Source organism: Neophocaena asiaeorientalis, unplaced genomic scaffold (genome assembly GCF_003031525.2).
Source record: "Neophocaena asiaeorientalis asiaeorientalis breed wild unplaced genomic scaffold, Neophocaena_asiaeorientalis_V1.1 scaffold124, whole genome shotgun sequence".
In the NCBI taxonomy this organism is placed as follows: domain Eukaryota; kingdom Metazoa; phylum Chordata; class Mammalia; order Artiodactyla; family Phocoenidae; genus Neophocaena; species Neophocaena asiaeorientalis.
In genome coordinates this window covers 13,000,611-13,023,378 of record NW_020174135.1, presented here as the reverse complement: position 1 = coordinate 13,023,378, position 22,768 = coordinate 13,000,611, and the positions used below count along the sequence as shown (strand labels likewise).

General features: G+C 36.2%; 1 protein-coding gene across 2 annotated transcripts in view; it reads right to left on the bottom strand.

Moving 5' to 3' along the window:
• PIGN (phosphatidylinositol glycan anchor biosynthesis class N) overlaps positions 1-22,768 on the bottom strand; it is a 102,237-nt gene that overhangs the window by 39,431 nt on the left and 40,038 nt on the right. For both annotated transcript variants that reach the window (XM_024754924.1, XM_024754925.1), the window contains exons 14-21: positions 18,310-18,388; positions 17,182-17,364; positions 11,858-11,997; positions 9,541-9,640; positions 9,355-9,447; positions 8,156-8,247; positions 5,464-5,572; positions 3,064-3,172 (exon numbers count right to left, since the gene is read on the bottom strand). In XM_024754924.1, coding sequence (XP_024610692.1) covers positions 3,064-3,172; positions 5,464-5,572; positions 8,156-8,247; positions 9,355-9,447; positions 9,541-9,640; positions 11,858-11,997; positions 17,182-17,364; positions 18,310-18,388 — 905 coding nt within the window. The remainder of the gene's footprint in view (positions 1-3,063; positions 3,173-5,463; positions 5,573-8,155; positions 8,248-9,354; positions 9,448-9,540; positions 9,641-11,857; positions 11,998-17,181; positions 17,365-18,309; positions 18,389-22,768) is intronic.

Below are 22,768 nucleotides of genomic sequence, written 5' to 3'. Positions count from 1 at the left end.
ATTTGGGAGGGCATCCTTGCTGAATTACTTGTAACTCTTTAACCATGAGGCAAGTTTGTTAATCTATCTAAGCAGTATTTCCATCTGTTAAGTAGAAATGAATAAAGTTGTTGTGAGGTTTAAATACAATCTCACCTATAAAATGCTCCTTGAGCATAGTGCCTGAGATACAGTAAGTGCTTAATAACGGCTAGGTGCTATTATTACTACTAGTCAACATCTACTAATAAGTTAAATGTAAAGACAATCTCATTCAAAGTTGAGTCACTGCAAGATTTAAGATTATGTAAGTTATATTTACAGTAATCTTAAAGGAATCGCTTCTGATTTTTTTTCAGATGTGTAGTTCCAGTAACGTTATCATCATCTGGTATATATTTTAACAGAAAGAAATAGTATTTTAATATTTATTTAAAAAGCCAGTTCAAATGAGACCTGTTTTACCAATCTGTATTTTCTGTATTTGTTTGACTTTTGTGTAAAGGACTGATAAGATGCTAAAAGGGAAATAAGAGTCCCCATCCTGAGTGACATAAGTTAGAACCAGTTGCATAACATATAACCCATTTAGGGATCCCAGCACATTAGCAAAAAATGTTCACTGGAGCTAGACTATAGTGAATTAGTGCCTGGAAGATACCTCTGGAGATACTGCTGACCTACCTACCTATGAGTCAACTATTTCATGCCTTGCACCATATGGTAGGCATCCTCTAGTACCGATGCTTTCCTAATCCCAAGGAGGAAAAGTCTTGTTTAAAATATATGTCCAGCCTATAAGAGACTCACTTCAGATTTAAGGACACACATAGGCTCAAAGTGAAGGAATGGAAAAGATATTCTATACAAGTAGAAACCAAAAGAAAGTGAAGGGTAGCTATACCCTTCAAAGAGAAAATACCATAAAGGATATTATTAAGTCAACTGAAAAATTAATATAAGGATGGTAGAATAGATAAAAATATTGAATATGATGTTTAAAAAATTTTATACATACATACACTCATAATCACAGATGGACAAGAACATGAAGTAGAGGATGACTTTCTGTAATTCTGGGAAATTTCTCTTTTTTTAACCTTTTTATATGTTTTAGATGTTTAAAAATGAGATACAATAATATGAACACAAATTCTGTTTTCTTTGCTTCTCTTTGTCATGTGGTTTATCCCTAGGTGATATATTGTTTATATGCTGGTGTGTGTTATATACACCGCATATTTTTGAAGTTATGCAGGAAAATAAAAAGACTTCCCTTTAATGTCATCGTTGTCATTCATAATTTTTGATTTTTCTGTGGATTTGAAAACTAACATGTCATATGAGAGACAATTACATATAGATACCCCGCTAGATTACTAGCCCCACCACCCAGCCCTGCAGAATATAAGCTCCAGGAGGGCAGGGACTTGTTCCATATTTATTATTCTCAGAGAACAGAATAGTGCCAGAACATAGTACAAACTAAACACATTTATTTTTTAAATGAAAGAGCAGTCTCTGCTATTGTCATGCAGAATGAATGTAAATAGTAACTTTAGTAATCAAGATAATTTAAAAGGGAAGGCCTACATAATGCCCATAATGAAATGAAGTTTACACAGTGAAAATAAAGTTATATATACAAGAACACTTATTGTCCAAGAGTAACTTCCACTTATACAATGACCAAGGTGTTTAGAAAATGAGCAAATGAAAACTTTAGGAGATACATGTCTGTTTCCTGTTGTATTTTTAAGCCTCTGCTTGGATTTTAAGAGCAATCCAAGGACAAATACTCCTATCCCTTAATCGTCTTTTTAAGATAAAGTTCCATCCAAAGATCTTTTTTTTTTTTAATAATGAACAAAAATCATTTATAAATAAATAAATGTTAAATTGCACATCATATCATCCATAGGCATTACAAACTATTTTTAAGTGAATTTTACTTGGTTTGCTTTACTTCTTTTTTCTTTTAAATTAATTAATTAATTTATTTACCTATTTAATTTTGGCTGTGTTGGGTCTTCGTTTCTGTGCGTGGGCTTTCTCTAGTTGTGGCAAGCGGGGGCCACTCTTCATCTCGGTGCACGGGCCTCACTGTTGCGGCCTCTCTTGTTGTGGAGCACAAGCTCCAGACGCACAGGCTCAGTAGTTGTGGCTCACAGGCCTAGTTGCTCCGTGACATGTGGGATCTTCCCAGACCAGGGCTCGAACCCGTGTCCCCTGCATTGGCAGGCAGATTCTCAACCACTGCGCCACCAGAGAAGCCCACTTTTTCCTTTTTTTAATGAAAAACCTGGACTTAAAGTTTGCTCCTGTTTTCCAGTTGGAAGGAAAAGGCTAAGTCCTTAAATGACATGTTTGCTCCACACGCACATTCTTAAAAGAACTATAGAGGAATACGTTTTAAAATGTATAATCAGGGGCTTCCCTGGTGGCGCAGTGGTTGAGAGTCCGCCTGCCGATGCAGGGGACACGGGTTCGTGCCCCGGTCCGGGAAGATCCCACATGCTGTGGAGCGGCTGGGCCCATGAGCCATGGCCGCTGAGCCTGTGCGTCTGGAGCCTGTGCTCCGCAACGGGAGAGGTCACAGCAGTGAGAGGCCCGCATACCAAAAAAAAAAAAAATGTATAATCAGCTTTATAAAATGTGTAATGTGTTGGGAGGTGACTAATCAATGTTATTTTCAGCAAGGGAAATACAGATAAAATTGAACTGCTTCCTAGTCCCTGTGTAAGAACTGAGAATTTATGAATTGACATGAAATTTCAGCAAAGGAATCTCTTCACAAAACCCTCTTCTCTTCTGGAAGCACTTTTTATCAGGTGCGAATAAATATACAGCTTCATTACCAAGTCATAAATATTCTATCAAGTAATTCTTAATAACACATGAATGCTCACAAAAGTTCTAATTTTCTTTGTCAACTTCCAACAAGAGACAGAAATAATAGCTTGTTATTATTATTTTCCCATAACAAAATTATTTGTTTCAACAGCTATGATACAGATGTAAGTGGATAATTTTAAGATGTAACTTGATGGAAAGTTATCTCATTTGATTTGATTGACCTCTTACCTAATATTATCCAGCTAACAACCTGATTAATAAGAGGCAGTCCTTGTTTCTTGAGTAGACTATTATGAGTGCCATACACAACACACATGGAAAGCACCGTGCTTAGCATCTGAAAACAACAAACACAGAAGACGTAAATAAAAGAAAAGGTGGTGAGTGACTAATTTATATATTAGAAAGAGTACTTAGAAAAGTGCTTGAACTGGAATCCGGCCAAAATGTTATTGAAATTGGACCAGCTCACCTTCTTGGGGCTAAGACCAACAGTCAGAATTCTTGTACTAAGCAAAAGCCCTCCTTCACAAGCATGAATGAGGTGTTTTACACTTTCAGGAGTATTTTGGCATACATTATCACACTGTTTTTACTTAGAAATATTTGTTATTAATCTTGAAGTTTTCTTAAATCATGGAAGTGCAGAGAGTGAAATGTATATAGCTTGGCATATATGGCTGAGTGTCTTCCACCTCTGGCCCTCACTAACAGTCATATCTATTTATTCATTCAATACATATCCGTGGCCTGAGTTTTCACTGGTACTGGGAATACAAGGAGTACAATATTCTTTAGGGAATATAGACAAACTAGTGTAGAGTTGGTAAACTATTGCTTTTAGAAATATTATTTTATTGGAACATGGTCACTCTCATTCATTCACATGTTGTCTACAGCTCCCTTTGCCCTACAATGGTAAGCTGAAAAGTGACAACAGACTCCATATGCCCCACAAGCCTAAAATATGTACAATCTAGCATGTCAGAAAAATGTTTGCCGACCCCTGAATTAGCGGATTAATAGCCAGTTTAAGAAATGAGCTAAATTATGGCTATGAACAAAGTAAACTCTCTTAAAGATCAGATTAGCAACCTGATCACCAAATCCTAGAGATACATTTAATTTACTCATATTTTCAGTGAATGAAGAAGGAAAAATTGCTGTCAATAAACCTATGACACAATTCTAGGATCCTTTCAAATGTAAGACACATTCTCATTTTAGATACATTAAAATGTGAGAAGACACAAATCTTAGAATCATAAAAAAATATATATGTACACAATAGAGGAATGAGTGCAAATTAATAGGTTAATGTAAGAAGGAATTACTTTATACTTAGGGGTATTTCTCACAAAATCCATAAGAATTTTAACATGGTATTCTTTGCTCCTACAGGGTAAGGTTCAGAAACACTCACTTCTGTCAAAGTATTCAGTATTACAGGTGAATTTTTTCAAAGCTACTATGGTTTAGTGTAAAATCAGTCGGTATACCATTTAAAATGAAAAGATACACTTCAATAGGGCTTCTCTGGTGGCGCAGTGGTTGAGAGTCCACCTGCCGATGCAGGGGACACGGGTTCGTGCCCCGGTCCGGGAAGATCCCACATGCCGCGGAGCGGCTGGGCCCGTGAGCCTGCGCGTCCGGAGCCTGTGCTCCGCAACGGGAGAGACCACAACAGTGAGAGGCCCGCGTACCGCAAAAAAAAAAAAAAAAAAAAAAAAAAAAAAAAAAAGATACGCTTCAATAGCTTGATAGGATCTTTGACAAAAATACTTCTCTTTTTATATGTTCTCTGTTGTTCTCCAAGAACGAGTTAACATCTTTTAAGTGTTGTATATTTTAATTTTTGAGTGTTCTTGGAAATACTATTATCCCAGCTTTGTTCTGAGTAAATTTTTTGAGGAGACTTAAATAAGTTTTTTTCTCAGTGTTCTAGATATGGTTTATTGTTTATTGTTGGAAAAGAAAAAAAAAGTGGTTTCCACTCTTATCTACAAAAAGCTATCATTTTACAGAATATGACATCATATAATCTCTTACAACCCTACTGGATATTATCTTTACAGATTAAAAACAAACAGACAAGTTCTATTACTGAAAATCACACATCTAGTACAAAGCATAACTGGGAATTGACTCAATTTTGAAATGTCAAGTTCAAAGTTCTTTTCACCACTCCAAAACCACCAACCAAGGTGATGTTTATTTTCTCCTAGTATGCCATCTGAAGTCTTAAACTGACTAATTTTCTTGTAAACATACTAAGCGTCTGCTTTCACTTCAAAGAGCTTACTTTTTTCCTGACCCAAACTAGGACACCACAGAATCTCAGACCAGAGGATGTCTTTTTCAGTTCAACTCTTTGGACAATACCTCTTATATCTCCTTAATCTCTGCTATCTAGGCATTTTGGGGGGGCCTCCTGTTGACCTTTTTGCTATTTCATACCTTTTAGAGAACATATTTCCATGTAATATCTTAAACAGAAAACTCTTCTCAGCTGGTATTGAGGTTAAAAAAAACAGGATGGCATCTTAAGAACAATATAATTAAATACAACTGTAAGATACATTTTAGTGTATCATTTGTATAACATAGTGTTGAAAATCTGTAACTGACCTGTAATAGATGTAACACCAGCTCTTCACTTACAAAACTATCTTTTCTTTTTAAGACAGATGTTACAACAAACAGGGATAGCAGAAGAACCAGCAAGCCTGCACCCACTCTGTTTTAAAACACAATTCACAATTTCAAATTTTCTTAAGACATTTATAGAATATATACCACATGAAAATATTAGATATTTTACTCTAATATAGAACCTCTCAATCATTTGCTTAATCAAGATGAAGTAACAAAATGAATACACAGGTGTAAGAAGAATACAAATCTTAGAATAAAGATCCTGTGGGGATGGTGTTACTTGTAACTTTTCACACAATTTTTTAAGTATCTTCATCTTATTTCCATAATTTGATTTTTTTAACATTTACGCATACCATAATTCTCAGCTTGACTTGGACAAATTTACAGAAAACAATATAAAAGATAGCTCTACAAATATATCAGTATCTACATCACACATTTTCTGACTATGAACACCTACTCATACAAAAAGGAAAATCTACATTTATAATCCACAAATTGTTCCTCTCTATCACTGACGTTGGTGCTTTTCACAGCTGTTTCTGGCTAACGGAAGGATGGAAGAGGGGCCACAAAAGTAGCATGTGGGTGAGGCATTGGTACAGTAATGAAACAACAAATTACACTTTTTCAAGAACACCAGATACAGTATGGTTCCTGAAATTGAAGGAGACTAACATCAAGGAAATACTGTACTATTACTATTGAGTTCTATTTCTCACCTCCTAAAAATCCAAGTAACACAGGATGACTGAAATTATGTTGAGGATAGAATCTGGAACCCAGTAATATAACAGAACTATGTGAAAAGGAGTTGGTTTAAGAGAAGTAAGAAAGAGCAAAAGGCAGGGTTATAGAGAACGTGAAGCAGGAACTCCCAGGAAAATGCTTGTTTTTGCTTTTGTTTTGATTCTTCTAATATTCTCTTTAAGAATCATGAGGGAAAAGTTAATTAAATCTTATGAAAAACAACCGTGTATGATTAAGATTCTTTGTTTTTCTCCCCCATACCCTCTTAAAAAATAATTTGGTATTTCAATTAATTGGCAAATATGTTTTTACCTCAGAAAACTGGAGTAACAGGAATATTATAGATATGTTATATAAATTTTTGCTCTTTCTTTTAATTTATCCTTAAATATTTCACATATCTATCTTTGTAATTTTCTAAAGAAGAGAGATGAGGTGAGAGATCAAATGGAGAGAAGCAATTTCTCCATAAACCAGGAGGCAAAATGAAGAAGTTGCAAATATAGCTACTGGGAAACTTGAAGCACTGAGGAATTTAAATTAAGAGGGGAAACAACATAATTTTTAAAAATACAAATTAGATTTCTCATGGTTTAACAATTTTGCTTCCTGAATTAATCTTTACTGGAATAGGTAAAGTGAAAAATTTCTATGAAGGCCATTTATATAATTTCTTTTCCTTTTAGCATAAGTCCTGTTCAAATATGTCAATAGTGCTTGAGCAGGGCAGATGGGTAGAGGTCAATGAAAGGAGGGAAAGCGGCTTTATAGAGACAAGAGAAGAGCTCACAGAGTAGTGGGAAGCAAAAAATAAAATGTTTGAATTCATCTTTGCACATGCTGTTTACAGTTTATGACAGCTGCAAAATGTTTTCACTTAGAACTAATAAAGTATGGCTTAGATAAAATAGTCTTAGAATACAATTTTTTGAGCTCTGCTAATAAATTGACTTCCTGGAATAATTTCTGATCTAGTCCATATTGTTATTCTCACAGAAATGAGATAAAATGTATATAATTTATAGGTACTTTAAAATGAACACATACTTTAAAAAAATATTGACTTAATTTTCCTTCAAAAGATATACCCTCATCTATTAAAGATGGGGTTAGAACGCTAAAAAGTTGGTTACACAAAGTTCAAAAGAAAGTAGCAAAGATGATTACATGATTAGAAAATAAGACAGGACATGTTAAATGAAATAGTGATCATTTAATTTGCCAAGCGCCTGCACACACACACATACACACACACACAGCCATTAGATTACATGATAATAACTTTAAAGTTAAAAACAATTGTAACCAATTATTTTAAAGATTTGCTTGAGATATATTGAGGAGAAATAAATATAACAGCAGCATGGAGAATTCAGGTAAGGTATATAGAATTTTCTAACAGTTTAAGTGATTAAACATGAGAAAGCTGCCAAGGTACAGAGAGTTTCCTCCCATGGAGATCTTTACATTCAGATTAGAAGAGAATTTCATTTTTCTCAGACATTTAAAATGTGGACATGATCAAAGGAAAAGATAGAGATTGCATCAATCATCAGTGGCTTTTAGACCTTTTAATTTTGGCAACAGAACATTTTTTCATGTGAAACCGTTTACTGATCTCCCAATATATAAAACATACAAAGGCTTCTAGACCTTTAAAAAATTCTTGGCATTTTAAGTTATCACTGGCACAATTTCATTTTTTACAAAGGTCCACAAGCATCTTCAGGGAGTTTTAATGCCTCTCAGAGCCTGAGCCAAAATTATGACTAATGGTTTGATATTAGTATTTTAACTTCTAGTTTGTTCACATGATTTTAAACCCATGGCCAAGATTTGGTTCATATTTCATAGTGTTGATTGAGAAAAACAATTGCATTAAAAAGAAAATAAGTTAAAATATGGTACATACACTAGAAAGATATTTGGCTTTCGTCCTACAACAGGCATAAGTGGGAACACTGCCAGGAGCAAACAGAAGAAAATCCAACTCAGTGAGGTGCTCTAAAATAAAGAAAAAAGTTATCTTTAGACAATTATGGTACAAAAACTGTCTTCAGTGTTTCACAGACTACATGGCTGTGAAACTAAAAGGAAAATTCAAAGCTTTACATCTGTTTACTTTAAAAAGTAATATAGTTACTATTTGTGAAGGATCTGTTATACAGTAGGCACTATATTAGGTATGATATAGGCATTATCTCATTTAATTCTCACAATAACCTCAATAGGTAGGCTGTATTATTCACAGTATTTCAGATGAGGAAACTGAGCTCAGAGATGTCAAAGTGTAAGTAGCACCAGATCTATTACTAGTAAATGAAGCAGCCAGGATTTAGACTCAGGTCTGCTGTTTCAAAGCAAGCACTTCATTCAATTTATGTTCTACCATATATAGATGACATCTTTAAGAAAGCTGGCCTGCAATCATAATCAAATGATTGTGCCCAGGAGGGAAATAAGTAAAAATACTTCTGTAATTAGATTAAGACAAAAAATTGTCAATAGTCCCATTAATTGGAAAATTTTGTAGGTTCTCATAGAGTAGAAAGAAGATATTTCTATCTTCCTGCTACCTCCACCAAAAAGTATCAAAATGAAAACATGAGAGTATTCTTTGTAGAAGCACACTGTAATTACCTACCTAGTTAAAGGCAGAAAATCAGGAGTAATTATACTTTAAAATAATCTATCATGAATAAATACTTCTCCAGAGAAAAACTGAGGTGGCTCCAGACCAGGAGGGAGGTGACTCCTCTGAGTTGAGTCCAGAGTGTGGCCTCTCATGCCACTGCACTGCTCTGGGCAGTTCCTCTGTGGCATTTAGATATTTGAGCCTAAAGGAATCTAGGAAGTGCTTCAGAGAAGGACAAATCAGCTCTGCTTCTTGAGTATTTCAATCACCACAAGACCAGTTCACTTTGATATGAAAGTCTGCATGAATCACTGAAACCTTAAAGTCAACATCAGTCCTCCTGTCAAAAGGGTCAGGATCTTTATGTAAGGTCACATTCTACCCTGTTCTAAAAAAACTGAATAATTCCCTGAGTTAAAAGCATATCAAAACAAAGCTGCTATGAATCTGCCTAATTTCAAAGTGAATACTTATACCTTTGCTCGAGTCCACAGTGGAGTGATAAATGGCCAACCTGCAAATGCAATGAGTCCAGCTGTAAGCATATAGCGGTAGAAAAAACTGAGAACCTAGTAATGCAATCCAAAGAAGAAAGGGAAAATGAGGTCATTTCAAAGGAGTTACATGTGTATGAAAATGTGGTAACGTGGTAAATTACTTACTAATACTTCAACTCCCAGGATAAAGAGTAACAGGTATCCAACAAAATGACTTGGAGGGAAGGTCAACAGTAATGTGACCAAGCCTTGAATAACTGGAAATCTGTTTAACAAGATTATTTATAAAAAGATTATTTATAACCTATATTGAATATAAAAAAATTAGTTCTCATATAGTTAAAAATAAAAATTTTGTGCATAGAAATCAGGGAATTTTCAATTCATAGATTTTTCAAAAACTAAGATAACCTCCAACATTTGTTTCAATGGCTTTACTTACCTAAATCTTTTTTTGATACCTAGTATTCTAGGAAAAATGTAACTTCTGAATTAAGTTGATAATGATCACATTAATTTGCTTGGCTTTTTTATAAACATTAATGACAATAAATGAGTCTTATTGAATGTTTAAACATGGGCACATACAATTACAGATACAACATCAGAAATAAAATACAATAAACCCAAATGAATAAACATAAAGAACACTTTTAAAATTCACTAAAGTTAATTTTATATTGAAATCTCAACTGTCTTAATAAAATAAAGGTCGTTTTCCTAGTCTAGGTAGAGAAAATCTTAATTGCACTTTTTCACTGGGTGAAATAACCTTTTCCAAACTCAATTTAAGATGTCACTAATTGTACACTAATTGTAATTAAATGTGAATTCATAACCATTAAAAATGTATTACATACTTGAGTCCTTTTTACATTTCATCACTGGAAAAATTTTTTTAGCATTGGTAGTGCATTATTAAGTAAGCAATTATAAAAAGTCAGTATCACTTGGTTTATAACCTTTTTCTGATTGAAAACAATGGTTACATAATGTCATCAAAACGATTAAGGTGCCATGTTAGGAAAGAAAAGCTAACACCAGTCTAAAGGAGAATGTTTCTTTTGTTCCCAACAGTGATGATTTTGTAAAATCATTTAGATTATTTCTAGAAGAAAAGTCAATTTTTATGTTTTATTTTCTTTATAATCTATCAAAAAGATAAAGATAGAACACAACATATTTTCAAAATCACTCTGTCCTTAAAATTTTAATGTACATGTGTTCTTCATAAATAGAACATTTAATAATTCAGGAGGGAATTTTGGATAACACCTTTCATTCTAAAAATTTTTAAGCCAGAGCAAATGACATTAGGAATAAATCCAATTTAAATATGTACATCCAGCAACCCTATTCCTTTCAAACAGAGAAGTAACAGTCTGTTCTTTTGTCAGTGTCTTTTTGCCTTGTTTTTAAAAATGTTAACATTTAAAATATTTTAATATTAATTTTTATTTTTCATATTAAGAAGAGGTGGTCAAAGCTGGAGGTAACAAAAATTAGAAAAGAAAACACATTGTGTCATTGCAACATGCTCGCCAGCCCTGACAACACCCTTATTCTGAGCTGTCATTCCCTGGTCTGCTTTTGGCATCTGGTTTGCTCAAAGGATGCCCAAGACTAAGTTTAAATTTAGATTACTGGTGCAAATATAGAAATCAACACGATCTGTAACATGACCCTCGCTGCCTGTGAACATGAACCAACCCAACATTTTAGTGATTTTCTTTTAAAGTGTTTATAACTTCCATGAGAGCTCTACCTCTGATGTTTCCTACAATGATAAGAATCCATTGCAAGTCCAACTTGTGAGCAAGCACTTAAAGGTAGAATCACAGCATACAAGAATAATCTCCCCTAACCCCTGTAGGTATACATTACTAGATTGGATTTAATTGCGAACTTTCATTCATCTAGGTTTACATGATAGCTGGGAAAGGAGGGGCAAAAATGTATGGAACAAAAGCATGCAAATTGCTTTGTGAAACATGAAGATACACTGGAAACTGGGATGATGAGACAAATTCAAAACGTAAGTCACTCCTGACATAGTACAATCCATATTAATTACTTAATTTTTACTCCAGATTTTTCTTATAAAAGATAACACAAAGAAGGGAATGAGGCCAGTGCTACCTCAGGGCAATCAAGATGAAGTCAAAAGGGAAAAGTAAAAAGGATGTTTAGGGAATTCCCTGGAGGTACAGTGGTTAGGACTCTGCACTTTCACTGCCGAGGGCCCAGGTTCAATCCTGGGTTGGAGAACTAAGATTCTGCAGGCCTCAAGGTGCGGCTAAGAAAAAAAAAAAAGCCTGTTTATATGCAACGTTTATGCTGTTATGAATGAAATGAAAGGGCTTGGAGATTTGACGGTATTATAATTATCTTTCATGACTTATGCTACAGAAAACTAATGCATTTAAATACAGATTTAACTGTCAGTGAAGTGAAAAACAAGACCACAAGATGTGTTACTTACTCTCTCAGAACCGCATACCATACTGGCAGTGGCAACAAGCAATATACGTAGTAAGTCCAGGGACAGGCTTGAATCAGCAGGAAAAGTGCTAGTAAAATGCCAACAGCTATAAAACTACATGACAGGAGATGGCTTGGTTTCTGAAAGTTAAAAAAAACATTGAAAACACTCCAAATCCATGCTACTTGATAGGTTTTTAAAAGAGATTTTGTAAAGTGAAGAAAATACATTACTTTCTTTCAGTGATTCTACAACTAGATGATTAATCTAAGAGCTGCATTGTAAAAAAATCTGTCATTGGAGAAGCACATTATAGAAGAAAAAGCTGGATAGCCTGGAATTGTTGCAATTAGGTAATTCTCAATTTAAAATGACTATGCTCCTAAAGTTTGTTTGCAAGTAACTTCTTCGGAACTCTGAACATATTTCTCCTTAGTAACAATTTTATAAATGTTGATTAGGTTCACTGACAAGCCCACAAAAGCCCATTTAATCTACAATAAACTGTGGGACCTAATCTTCATTTGGAACAATGATTCTATCTATTCAAACTTCAACTTGACATGCTGCCCACGCTTCTCTCTCCATCACCCAACCACAGTAGGTTCATTCAGTCATATCTTCTCTCCCAAACACCTGCCGAACAAGAAAGGAGCTCCTCCATGTAAATCACCAGTGACGGCCTCCACAGGCCATGGGTGCTCTGGGCCAAGAGTAATGATGTGAGGGTCAGGGACAGAAATGCCAATGATTGGAACAAGAACACACTTATGGAAAGCTGTGATGCTAAGAGCACACTGGAGAAAAAAACAGGACTGGAGGGGTCACATGGTATTCTCTTGCCTCCGTGCCTTGTTTTCTCTCTCTCTGTTTCCCCCTTGTTTTGCTACCCAAACTAAATAAGGTGAGAATTAAGAATTACCTTCTGGAGTAGGGGAGGTTAGGGAGGAAAAGCAAGAGTTTTTTTCCCCCTTATAATTCCTCCCTCTGGCCTAAAATGTCACCAGAAAGGAAGTAGAGAAGCAAGAATAAACTAGGGCAGAGTTGTAAAAAGGAAGGTGAGACACAGCATTGTGATTAAGAGTTTGGCGCTACACAGATCAGAATTCAAATCCTGGCTCTGTCACTTGCTCACTGTATGACCATGAGCAAAGTACAAAACAGATTCTGAGACTTAATTTTACCCCATCTATAAAATGCAAAGAATAATTCCATATCTATTTATCAAGGCTAGTAATGCTTAAATGAGATTATGAAAAGAGCTTAACAAAATGCCCAGAATATTACTACTGCTTAATAAATAATGGCTACCATTATCACCTTTATTTTTCTTCGCTCCTCCTCTACCTCTCTGCATTAGTCCCAAAAGTCACTACAGAAACCTCAGTGACTAGCACCGGAAATGGAGGTCCCATAGCAAGGGGGTGGAAGAAGAAGGAGCAAGTCTCAACCAGATATGGACAGGTAGAGTCTCTAAAGCTCAAGGTGCCTGAGGCAGGTATTCACTTTAGGAATTGGGACTGGTTTCACATCACTCTGAGGATAGTAAAATAATAAGAAAATAAGTTTAAAGAGTACATAAAAAAGACACTCAAGGGATTTTCTAGAGTCAGTACAATACCATATAATTATCCAATCCTTTGACACATAAAGTAATCGACATTACAAATAAACATCTACTTGTAGGAAACCAAATCAAAAAGAATTCAGTTCAGCTAAAGTAAAAATTGAAAGGATTTTAAATAACAGGAATGGGGAACATTTTCCACCTCATCATCATTAATTCCCTGCCTCCCCAGACCCTCCAAAAAATACCTGATGATAATGAACCATGCTGTGTGCATTGTCATGACTCCTCCATCCAACTAACAATGATTAAGTCGCACAGTCTACGCCATGCTCTGTACTAGGTGCTGCCCTATGAGGAGTTTAAACCATACAGGTGGAGACTGAATGCTGGGACTTGGTTTAAGGGGTTAACATTTTGTGATTTCCCTAAGTAGTGAGAGAATAAGGGAAGCATGTGGCAGAATAAGGATATTCAGTTCTAAAGCAAAAGACATCTGAACTAGCAAAAGCAAAGGAGAAGAGTAGATAGAAGTTAAATGCAGAGTTCAATTAGGAGGAGCTATGGCAAATTACCTTTAAAGAGAATGTTCACTGCAGAGTTGTCTGTAAGAGTGATAAACCTGTAAAATCTGGCGGACACTATCATGGAGAAGTGACAGAAACTTTGGAGTCAGACCTAAATTTAATTCCAGCACTGCTGTTCTATTTGCTGTCAATTTGACTAAACCATTTAGCTTGTCTCAAGCTCTGTTTCCTCATCTGGCCGTGCAGGGTAGAATTTGCTGCGAGCTCACCTCTCACGCCCCCTGGGCCCTCTATAGTCTAGCCGTATCAGTGACTTGCAGCCCTTCCAAGAAGCCATGCTACCTCACTCCTCGTCTGGCACATGCTGCTCTCCCTGCACCTTTTTCCTTTTTTCTATTGTGCTATCCGACTCACCCTTTAAGATTTGACTTTGGTAACAACTGCCTCAGTGAAGGCTCCCTACACCCCAGCTGCAAGCATCATGTTCTAATGAGTGCAGAGCTGCAATCATCTCACCCCCCAATTGCTCTCCAAGCCTCCCTTTGGTTAATGCTGTAGACTTCTGGCAACTTATTCTTCCTGCAGATGCTGTCACTTCACTAGATTATAAACTCTCACTGAAGAAGAATCAGAATGTTTTTGCAAACAGAACTAAAGGGTTCAAAATGCTTTTAATAACCTCAACTGTAAAGGTCAGTCTTGTGTGTCAACTTGGCTAGGCTACAGACCCTAGTTAGTTATTCAATCACACATTAATCTAGGTGTTGGCTGTGCAAATATCTTGTAGATGTGATTAAAGTCCATAATCAGTTGACTTTAAGGGAGATTATCCTGAACAATCATGGTGAGCCTGATTCACAAAAGGCTCTAAGAGCAGAACAGAGGGTTCCCCGAAGAAGAAACTGTACCTGTGGAGTGAAGCTTCTGCTCCTGCCTGCAAGTTCCAGTCTGCCCTTCCTGATGGCCTGACCTCTGAACTTAGGACCTGCCTAACTAGCCCCACAGTTACATGAGCCAATTTCTTACACTAAATTTCTTAATACAGAGATCTTACTGGTCTATTTCTCTGGTTTAACTCTAAGTGATAGACCAGCTCTTCACTAAATAAAGTCTAAACTCTATAGTCTAGCATTTGAGGCCTTTGATTACTTCCACCTAATCTATATTATCAGTATTATCTCTTATTAGGCCCTTGAACAAACCTCCCAAATTCCCCCCAAACTGAACTATTTATTTTGAAGGTAGCATGGTATAGAAAGAGCATGAATTTAAGTATTAGAGTTCAAGGACACCAGTGTGTCCTGGAGGAAAACATTTATCTCTCTGAGCCTAAATTCCCCTATCCATATTATGAGAATCATACCATTAAATTTAGGGTAGTATTAAGTTTAACTGAATAACACATGTACAACACCCAGGACAGTCCTGGAATAGTGCAGTTTAATAAATATTACTTATTATCCCAGAATAAAAATACATCTTCCCAACTCTGCCTCTATTTATATTATTCAATTTGCTTTAATTCTTATCCTCTCCCTATATTCTGACTGTTAAATTTCCACCAAGACTTATTTTTTCCTGTTATCATCACCCTAGCTAAAGTGAGATTTTCTTTATTTAAAATATGATAGTCATTGTATCACATTCACTTCACATTTTATATTAAAGTTGTCAAACATTTGTTGTCTTATGCAATATAGCATAGTATATGACCTATACCTGATAAGGTGGCTATGTGTATACATCTTTTACCTACTTTATTTAATTACAAGCTCCTTGAGAAGCTTGTAATTTTGTATCTGAATTTTGTATTTCTTGGTGTATCCTATGAAGCATCTCGCATTGTGCTGTATACGCAAATATTCTCTGCATTATCAGATTAATGAATAAAGAACTATCAGCTGTGAAATCTGCTGACACAACAATCTAAAGATATCATATCCCTTCTCAGTAACCCAAAACGTCAAGACAAATACCAAAAGGCAGCGTTTGGCATTGGACTACTCTGGACTCAAATCTCAGTTCCTCCACATCCTAGCTGAATGGCCTTTTGCAAATTACTTAAATAGTTTCAGTTTCCTCTTTTATATAGAAAAATTATAATGCCTACTTCCAGCACTGTTACGTTTAAAGTAGCAAAATAAATTTCAAATACCCAGCTGAATGCCTAGTTATATCCTCCACTATAACACGTTTGTTTTTGTCTCTTTTCCTACCACGTAAGAAATGATTTCTACTCTAGCCAATTTCACATACATTCAAATAATGAAAATTAGTTGGGGTAAATTATTTAAGATGCATTACAGCATTATACAAAAATGGAATAAATACTACTGCTCTTCCTTCCATTACAGAAAAATAAAGTATAAAATTGAAAAAAGTTATCACTGGAAATGTCTGCAGACTATTATTATTAATAATACACCATTCAGGTATATTACTTTTTAGATGATTTGGACATGGTAATAATCATTAGAGAATGAAGTAAAGGAGATGGAAGAGGCATATTATCCCTGGTAAATGACAGTAATATATTTTAAAAGAGTAAAGTGTTTTAATATAGTTAAACCATATATGTACTGTTATATTTTCTCAGTTGTATAAAGTATTATTAAAGAGCAGGGTTTTTTTGGCATTGAAAGTACGGGGTTTTTTTGGCATTGAAAGTACAGTAAACTAGGGACTAATTCTTAAAATGAGGATATATAGAAAGTTCTGGAAATCTGTATTTAAGAATTTTAGAAAGATGAAAAAGGTAAGAAAAATGTATATTCCAGAAAGGAATATGTTCCTTTTAAAAGGAACATTTTGAATAAGTGATTTTCTTTCCAGCTCCTAAACTTAATATCAGATAAAGTTAAATATATTGCTTTGAAACTGTTTTCTGATCACCTGTACTGTAGAAAGATACAGAATACTTATAACATGCTAAATAATTATAATAATAAACAGAAAAACAACACAATTAATGCCATAGGCAAATGTAAATTACACAGCTATCTTTATAGCCTCTTAAGTTACAGGACCATTATTACTGATACACCCTTTTCCCAACTAAAGAAACAGAGATTACTGAGAAAAAAAGACCCAGTACAACAAAAGCAAATGAGTTAGCTTAGTACAGCATGTACATTATATGAACTCACTGCAGTTAATTTGATATAATTTCTTTCCTTAGTCTTATGATTTTACACCATCATCTGAATCTTCATTATACTTTCTGAACATACCTTGACTTCTTTACTAACACCTCTGGTAAGGTTGCAGTGAGACTTGATGATCAGCAAAGAAGCATAAGATGTCCATCCCACAAAACCAAGAACGACATTGAAAGCCAAAAAGAATCTGTCATAAGTGTGATAATAGGACAATCCTTTCAATGCAAGATTAATCAGCTCCTTGCAAAGGGAAACCTATGGAGAAAGAAAAATATAACTTGCCACATGCAAAGACAAAGAAAACCTAAGTTTCAAAGGAAGAAAAATTATTAAAGTAACTGTAGATGATTGATCAAAAACAGATTTTGATTGTTCAAGGATCTTCTTGCAAAGTATAAGAAAAATTCCTGAATAAAATAAATTTCTAAATCTGATAAGAAAGGACATTTAAAATGCAAACTATCTATGAGATGTACAATGATTTTAAATGATTTTGAATGATTCATTTTGTGGAAATTATCTTCAAATGGCACATGAAAGAAATGGTTCTCTAATATAGGTCCCTGATAGGAGATGCCCACATTTACATGTTTTGACTTTCTCATATCAGATTACCCAAATCAGTTATAAAACATTATTAAAATAGCTTAATATTTTAGTGGAGAAGAATAGCTTGCCACTGTAAAACTATAACAAAAATAAGCATTAGAAATGCCATCATACTACTCAGGCAATTTTAGAAACCAAAAATAGAATTCTTTCTTACTTTAAAATTATATGACCATTTAAAACAGAGAAAATTAATGAAAAACATAGGGCAGGAGTTGGGAAAAGTCAGAGCTTCAGTATGAACCATTAGATTTCAAATAGTGTGAAGCTAATTCTAAATGTACAGATATGTCATGTTCTAAAATATTATGCATAAATAAGTTGGATGACAGAAGCCTGGAATATACTTTCTCATTATTGAGAACAGCAATTGTTCATTTCCAATGTTAACCTAAAAAAATTTACCTATAACATTACCTGAAATAAGAGAAGTATGTCCATGTGGCTAAAGCAGCTACTTAGGAAATTCAACCCTTCCTTAAAGGTTCAGGAAAGCTCCCTGGCCTGCCCACTTTGCTCTCCGTCACCATACTTGCCCCTCCCCATACCTGAATGATCAGCTATTTACATATACAAGGCCTGCATACTTACTGCTTCATCATACTTTTTCTGTTTTATATAAGATCTTGCTTTTCTTAAAATGTTGATCTGTTTAGAATCAGAAAGTGAGCTACAAAAGAAAAAAAATGCTTTAGGTTTAAAATGTTTCTTCATTTTAATCACATTTTTTCTTGGTTCTTTGTTTAATTGAAAATAAAAAGATGGTGAAAATTGAGTAAAGAAAGACAGAAAGAAAGAAACAAACAAACTCTGAGCCAAATTGTATCACTGCTGGTTATCTGAACTCTTCCAAGAAATAACTTATAAATTAAATTTGGTTTTCTTGACTCAAAGTTTCAACTGCCAAACTCCACTTATGACAGTCATACAATACATCATTGGAAGAAATGTAATGCTCTGGCTAACACAGAAATTCTGACTAAATCAATGTAATTAATGGAACAACAAACGAGTGGTCTGAGTTACAACACTCAGCTCTCTCATGCTCATGGTAGACACAACAGAAAGGGCAGATTCACTATGGTGCTTTGTACCCTTGAGCCAGACAGGGCCTGACAATTTTCATTATCAAAGAGATCCGAGCAGAGCTTAACCAACAATTAAAGTTAGTGAATAATTTGAATCTATTTGCTATTTTTGTATTACACCATATACCTTTTTGGTTTTCCTATCTTTCATTTCTCTTTTCACCATTTCCCTGTCCTTGTTTTACCACAGTAAAAACCTTAAATACAAAGGAGAAATACTCCTAATACTGCATAAGTAATTTTTAAATAAGTATATTTAAACACAAAATTGAATATATACTGCTTAACTAGCATCTACATTCCTAAAGTGAATACCTTTACATTTTAAAAGTGTAAAAAAGTTATTTAAGGATATATTAGGTTGGATCATTTGAAATTGATGTTTTTGTATGTCAGAAACTACTAAATTAAATTTTGACAATTTCATATGGCTCAATAATCACTTGTCTTCTTTCTACTTGGTTTCAGCAGCTTCTAAAGAGATGAGATGGAGACTTTTAGAAAGTTCGTCTTTTAAGCAATGTTATTAGTTTGGGTGGGTCACAGACATCTTTCAGAACCTGAAATTTGCTCTAGAAAAATAAATAATCCAAAATCTTACATATAATTTCAGAAAATTCAAGAACCCCAGAACTCAACTATGAACTCTCTACAGTTCTATAGAGGCTTGATTAAGAATCTGTGCCTACTCCAAGGGATCCCAGATCTCTGAACTCATGGGAACCCAAACACTTTGTCAGATTGTAGGAAAATCCACCACCCCTGGACTCAATGGGATGTGGAGGAAAAAGGTACCAGGAAGCAAGAATACATGAAAGAAAAACAAATTACTTCAAACTGTTGCCATGATCCAGTTCTCTGTCCTTCAGACACCACACATTCTGGAATATCTTCCTAGAAGTCTTAGAAATGGAATTACTGGGCCAAAGGGCACAGGAATTCTTTGAAGGCTACATCTAAGATAAATTTTCCAAAGTTCTATAAAACCCTTCTAAGTTGATCTTCCTTCTCCTTGCTCTAATCCACTCCACTTCCTAAAATACTGATTACATCTTCTGATATACTTGAAATTGATATGGGTATATTATTGTCTACTTCATCAATTCTAAACTTACTGGACTACTGATGACCATCTCCTTCTATTCTACTTAATTTCCTATTACCCTAAATATATACTCTCAGTTGTAAAATGGTTAAGCGCTTCATTCTTCACCTATCTTGCATTCACGTCTGAGTTATTGTTCATAAAGATCCTCCAGTCTCTGCTTTCCAAAATCAAATCTTATCATCCTTTATGGTCTACTCCAAATCTTACCTCACACCATTAGCACTTTAGTGTGGTCTCATCATCAATTTATTTCTCTTCAATTAAATTTTAACCTTCATGAGGGCCACTAATTATTTACATTAATATCAATAATACTCAGCAAAGTGCAAAGCACATAAAATGAATCAATAAATCTTAATTGATTAAAATGCTATAAGGAGATGAGCTTCAAGATGGCGGAAGAGTAAGACGCAGCGATCAACTTCCTCCCCACAAATACATCAGAAATACATCTACATGTGGAACAACTCCTACAGAACACCTACTAAACACTGGCAGAAGACCTCAGACCTCCCAAAAGGCAAGAAACTCCCCATGTACCTGGGTAGGGCAAAAGAAAAAAGAATAAACAGAGACAAAAGAACAGGGACGGGACCTGCACCAGTGAGAGGGAACTGTGAAGGAGGAAAGGTTTCCACACACTAGGAGCCCCTTCACGGGTGGGAACTGCGGGTGGCGGAGTGGGGAGCTTCGGGGCCACGGAGGAGAGCACAGCAACAGGGGTGCGGGGGGCAAAGTGGAGAGATTCCCGCACAGAGGATCAGGGCCGACTGGCACTCACCAGCCCAAGAGGCTTGTCTCCTCACCTGCCTGGGCGGGCGGGGCTGCGAGCTGAGGCTCGGGCTTCAGTCGGAGCGCCGGGAGAGGACTGGGGTTGGCAGCGTGAACACAGCCTGATGGGGGCTAGTGCACCACAGCTAGCTGGGAGGGAGCCCCGGAAAAAGTCTGGACCTGCCGAAGAGACAAGAGACTTTTTCTTGCCTCTTTGTTTCCTGGTGCGTGAGGAGAGGGGATTAAGAGTGCTGCTTAAAGGAGCTCTAGGGACGGGCGTGAGCCGTGGCTATCAGCGTGGACCCCAGAGACTGACATGAGATGCTAAGGCAGCTGCTGCTGCCACCAAGAAGCCTGTGTGTGAGCACAAGTCATGATCTACACCTCCCCTCCTGGGAGGCTGTGCAGCCCGCCACTGCCAGGGTCCTGAGATCCAGGGACAACTTCCCCGGGAGAACACACGGCGCGCCTCAAGCTGATGCAACGTCACGCCGCCCTCTGCCACAGCAGGCTCGCCCCACACTCCGTTATCCCTCCTTCCCCCAGGCCAGGCTGAGCCAGAGCCCCTGAATCAGCTGCTCCTTTAACCCCGTCCTGTCTGAGCAAAGAACAGACGCCCTCAGGCGACCTACACGCAGAGGCGGGGCCAATGCCAAAGCTGAACCCTGGGAGCTGTGCGAACAAAGAAGAGAAAGGGAAATTTTTCCCAGCAGCCTCAGGAATAGTGAATTAAATGTCCACAAACAACTTGATGTACCCTGCATCTGTGGAATACCTGAATAGACAACGAATCATCCCAAATTGAAGAGGTGGACTTTGGGAGCAATGATATGTATATATTTTCCCCTTTTTCTCTTTTTGTGAGTGTGTATGTGTATGCTTCTGTGTGTGATTTTGTCTGTATAATTTTGCTTTTACCATTTGTCCTAGGGTTCCGTCTGTCCGTTTTTTTTTTTTTTGTTAGCACATCTTATCATTGGTGGATTTGTGTTTTTGGTTTGGTTGCTCTACTCTTTTTTTTTTTATTACTTAAAAAAGCCTTTTTTTAAATGAATTTTTTAAATTTTAGTAACTTTTTTATTTTATTTAATTAATTTATTTTCTCCCTTTTATCTTGAGCCTTGTGGATGACAGGCTCTTGGTACTCCAGCCAGGTGTCAGGGCTGTGCCTCTGAGGTGGAAGAGCCAAGTTCACAACATTGGTCCACAAGAGACCTCCCAGCTCCACATGATATCAAATGGCAAAAATCTCCCAGAGACCTACATCTCAATGCCAAGACCCAGCTCCACTCAACGATCAGCAAGCTACAGCGCGGGACACCCTAAGCCAAACAACTAGCAAGACAAGAAAACAACCCCATCCATTAGCAGAGAAGTTGCCTAAAACCATAATAAGGCCAAGACACCCCAAAACACACCACCAGATGTGGACCTGCCCACCAAAAAGACAAGATCCAGCCTCATCCACCAGAACACAGGCACTACTCCCCTGCACCAGGAAGCCTACACAACCCACTGAACCAACCTTAGCCGCTGGGGACAGACACCAAAAACAAGGGGAACTACGAACCTCCAGCCTGTGAAAAGGAGACCCCAAACACAGTAAGTTAAGCAAAATGAGAAGACAGAGAACCACACAGCAGATGAAGGAGCAAGGTAAAAACCCACCAGATCTAACAAATGAAGAGGAAATAGGCAGTCTACCTGAAAGAGAATTCAGAATAATGAAAGAAAAGATGATCCAAAATATTGGAAATAGAATGGAGAAAATACAAGAAACGCTTAACAAGGACCTAGAAGAAACAAAGAGCAAACAAACGGTGATGAACAACACAATAAATGAAACTAAAAATTCTCTAGAAGGCATCAATAGTAGAATAACTGAGGCAGAAGAACGGATAAGTGACCTGGAAGATAAAATAGTGGAAATAAATACTGCAGAACAGAATAAAGAGAAAGAATGAAAAGAATTGAGAACAGTGTCAGAGTCCTCTGGGACAACATTAAATGCACCAACATTCGAATTATAGGGGTCCCAGGAGAAGAAGAGAAAAATAAAGGGACTGAGAAAATATTTGAAGAC